The 3,523-nt window shown below is 38.6% G+C and overlaps 1 protein-coding gene across 1 annotated transcript; it reads right to left on the reverse strand.

Moving 5' to 3' along the window:
- Positions 1–442: 442 nt before the first annotated feature.
- LOC131073379 (gibberellic acid methyltransferase 2) lies at positions 443–3,280 on the reverse strand. Its single transcript, XM_058009801.2, has 3 exons — positions 2,508–3,280; positions 1,499–1,792; positions 443–1,185 (listed from the first exon to the last, which is right to left on the reverse strand). Exons 1-3 carry the CDS (start codon positions 3,099–3,101, stop codon positions 820–822), a joined length of 1,254 nt encoding a protein of 417 aa, XP_057865784.1. The 5' UTR covers positions 3,102–3,280; the 3' UTR covers positions 443–819.
- Between the last annotated feature and the right edge of the window lie 243 nt (positions 3,281–3,523).

Genomic DNA, 3,523 nt, shown 5'->3' on the forward strand with positions numbered 1-3,523 from the left:
GACGGCGTTCAATCACAATAGTCGGTGCGATAGCCTTTAATCTCACAACAAAGACTTACATATGTTTACCCAACGCGTATAATTGTGGATATGGCTGAACCGACCTCCTTTTACAAAAGATGAAATTTCACCACGCCACACGAATAAAACATGGCGATTGTCTCAGCAATCTTGGTTTATTTACGTTTACACGTGGATTATTAACACACTAATTTTCCAGATTTCAATGCTTATCGCTTGTTTTATTTGACTTCAGCAGTTGAGAATTTTGCATTCACACGTCAAATATTCTAAGACACTAATTTTCCTGGTTTGAAATCTTATCGCTTGGTTATTTTGACCCGTCGGTGCTCCATACAGATAACACATTGATTCCTTTTCGTATTGCACGCGCATGAACATTCAATCACATCAACACTTGAACGTCGAAAACTGAAAAAACTGACAGACAAATGGACTTAGTAGTCCAAGCTCTTTTAATGTGGGGCTCTTAATACAAGAAATCACTTATTAATGACGAGGAGTGCTATCCATTAATTGGCCATTGCATGAAATAATTAATACATTACTATTTCCTAATAGCATATACAATGATGATGCCGTAATAGCAGATTTTGTTGAACAGAGTTTCATCTTGAGCCGCTCTCTTCTCAAACCTATTGAATCAACACTTGAACGTCGAAAACAGGAAAAAATGACGGACAAATGGACTTAGTAGTCCAAGCTCTTTTAATGTGGGGCTCTTAATACAGGAAATCTCTTATTAATGACGAGTGTCTATCTATTAATTGGCCATTGCATGAAATAATTAATACATTACTATTTCCTAATAGCATATACAATGATGATGCCGTAATAGCAGATTTTGTCGAGCAGAGTTTCATCTTGAGCTGCTCTCTTCTCAAACCTATTGAACAAGGCATCAGTGAGAGAAGATGAGCGGAGATGAGCAAGTATGATGGGTCTCATTGTAGCCCGTACTAGATTTGCTTTGGTCTTGGCGTATGAAAATGGGTCTCTCAGGCATTGCTCTTGTTTTATCTTGGAGTGCTCCATGAGTCTTCGGAATTCAATACACTTGACTTCGAAGGCTTTGCATTCATCAAAAGCTTGTCGAATTTCCTCCCTACTTCGCATGTAAGCAGGGATATTGAATGAGTCTCTTGTTTCCTCGTCGATCAAACCCTGCATATGCACAGATTATAACTTTAGCTTAAAATTTTGAAATCTTTCTAAACCAATACTAGTCTCTTACAAGTCTCTTACAATACTAGTCTCTTACAAGTCTCTTACAGTTCTTTCATCTCGATAATTATAAAGTGTGATCTGAAATGTTGACCCAAAAACTATCACACAATCAAATTTAAAAACAATATAGATTGTAACTCTAATTTTATTGATAATAGATTACAGAATATGATCTTACGAAAAGTTTCACCCAATCAAATTCAAAAGTAATTTCAGTCAAGATAGTAGGGTAGAAATGATTAATACTCGCCTCGTTTAGAAGGTCGTTCCAGGCGTTGTCCATGCAATCTGTGAAGGGATGTTTTGCTCTTGTAACTGGGTCGCCCAGTTGGTTCTGTGGCTGCTTGCTGTCTGGTCTGCCCGCCAAGAGAAGAAACAGCAAAGCTCCAGATGCCATCTCCTCTGCTCTGCAACGAAGGAATGACTTCAAGTCTTCTTCTGACTGCCTGGCATAGGCTTCGACCACCTCTTTCGGCGCACCGTCAATCCACGCTCTGCCTCGGTTATAAGCCGGACTATTCTTGTCGACCACAGACTCAGGAATCTGTCCGTTATAGAAACAGAAAGATCATGGAATAAAAGCAACACAAAACCGGCAAAAACGGGGAATCTCTCTTAAAGAAAGAGTCAATGTGAATAACAAAGACCATGAAGATTATAGTCAGAGAGATATTCGAGAGATATTCTAACTGTAAATTTATTCAGAAGAAAAGTAGGTTGTACAAAGCAGGATTACTTTTTCTAAACCCATTTAACAAATAAAAACAGGATTAGTAAACAAAGACTTACAATGAATTAAAGACAAGATTTTGCAGGAAAAGGAGAAAAGTAAAGCAAGACTAGTCATATTACCCAAGCCACCCAGAGTAAAGAGCATGAAATAAAAGCCACACAACCAAAAAAGGAGAATCTCATTTAAAGAACTAGTCAATGTGAATAACAATGACTATTGAAAATTACAAATTGGATTAAATTCAATATATACTGATATTCTATATTTTCGTGCGATTTTGATTGAAATCTAAGTGTAAGAGGAAAAATAGATCATAGAAAACAGAAAATAATCTATATAAAATAGGTCAAAAAATATCTTGTCTTTATATGACTTCTAACGCAAATAATCTTTGGGTTGTAGAAAGCAGGAATGATTTTCCTAAAAACAGAAAGCAGGATTAGTAAACAAGGACTTAGAAGGAATCTTGAAAGACAAGTTCTTGCAGGAAAAGAGGAAAAAAGTAAAGCAAGACAAGTCATATTACCTGAGACATCCAATGTAAAGCACTCAAACTAGTCACTATGTGGAGTTTTCCTCTGGGAAAGAGACGGTCGTAGAATGAGCCCGGAACACCAGCCGCATAATAGCAACGTTTCTTTCCCTTGAGGGTGGCCCTATTCTTCCTCCGAACGCTTTCTTTAAGAGGTGGTAAAGAGCGGAAGAGAGTATTGAAATCATTAGAAGGAAGATCAGAGAAAAAAGCTTCAAATTCAGGAAAGGAGAGGGAATTCGTTTGATATTTTCTCTTCAACTTCTCCACCACGAAGTCAGTAGTGGAAATTGTGTTGGTCCCAGTGGCACAGCCAAGGTCAGCAATGCGCAAGGAAGATTCAGAGGGGAAAAGGGGCATGAACTGAATAGCCCGCCTGAGAAAGGGCTTAGAGAGAGCTATGGCTGAAGCAGGAGCCTCTGAGTTGCGAGCATAGCTGACATCTCCTTCTCCTCCTTCCATGCATAGAATTCTCTCCACATCTGCTGTCAACCATTGGTAATCATCCATTTCATTAGGAATAGGAAGTGAAACATCAACATCCGAAACAGTTTTAGGCATGCACTCAGAAGACTCAGTGTACACCATCTTATAAAAATTCTGATAGTCACAGAATGTAATCTGAAACGTTGATAAAAATTCTTAAAACAGCTCTCTATCTATGAAAATCCAGACTTTTAGACAAGAGTGAAACAACACAAAAGGAACAATTCCAATATACACAAACTGGGGGCTCACTCACTCGCAATATATTAGAAGCGAGGAGTGGTGTGGGCTATCTCTGTTCCCATCTGACAGCTCTATAAGTGATCCTACATGCTAGTCTGTTCATGCCATGTTTCTTCTCTGCTCCAATCACCTATTGACACACATTCATCTAGATTCTTATTGAGGTGTCCCACTGTCCCCTACTTGGGTACGCTTTCTGCGGGATAAGAATTGGGTTAAGGCCCACAGTAAAGCAAGCTACAATCTTTTTAATGCCTCGCCACTCATTTTTTACTGCACCA

The sequence above is a fragment of the Cryptomeria japonica genome, chromosome 10 (assembly GCF_030272615.1).
Source record: "Cryptomeria japonica chromosome 10, Sugi_1.0, whole genome shotgun sequence".
NCBI classification, from domain to species: Eukaryota; Viridiplantae; Streptophyta; class Pinopsida; order Cupressales; family Cupressaceae; genus Cryptomeria; species Cryptomeria japonica.

Excerpts from the sequence above, each read along its gene's own strand:
- LOC131073379 (XM_058009801.2), bottom strand. The coding sequence starts at position 3,101 with ATGGTGTACACTGAGTCTTCTGAGTGCATGCCTAAAACTGTTTCGGAT. Across the intron at positions 1,793-2,507 it reads CTTTACATTGGATGTCTCAG|ATTCCTGAGTCTGTGGTCGA; the intron begins GTAATATGACTT and ends TATAACGGACAG. Across the intron at positions 1,186-1,498 it reads GGAACGACCTTCTAAACGAG|GGTTTGATCGACGAGGAAAC; the intron begins GCGAGTATTAAT and ends GTGCATATGCAG.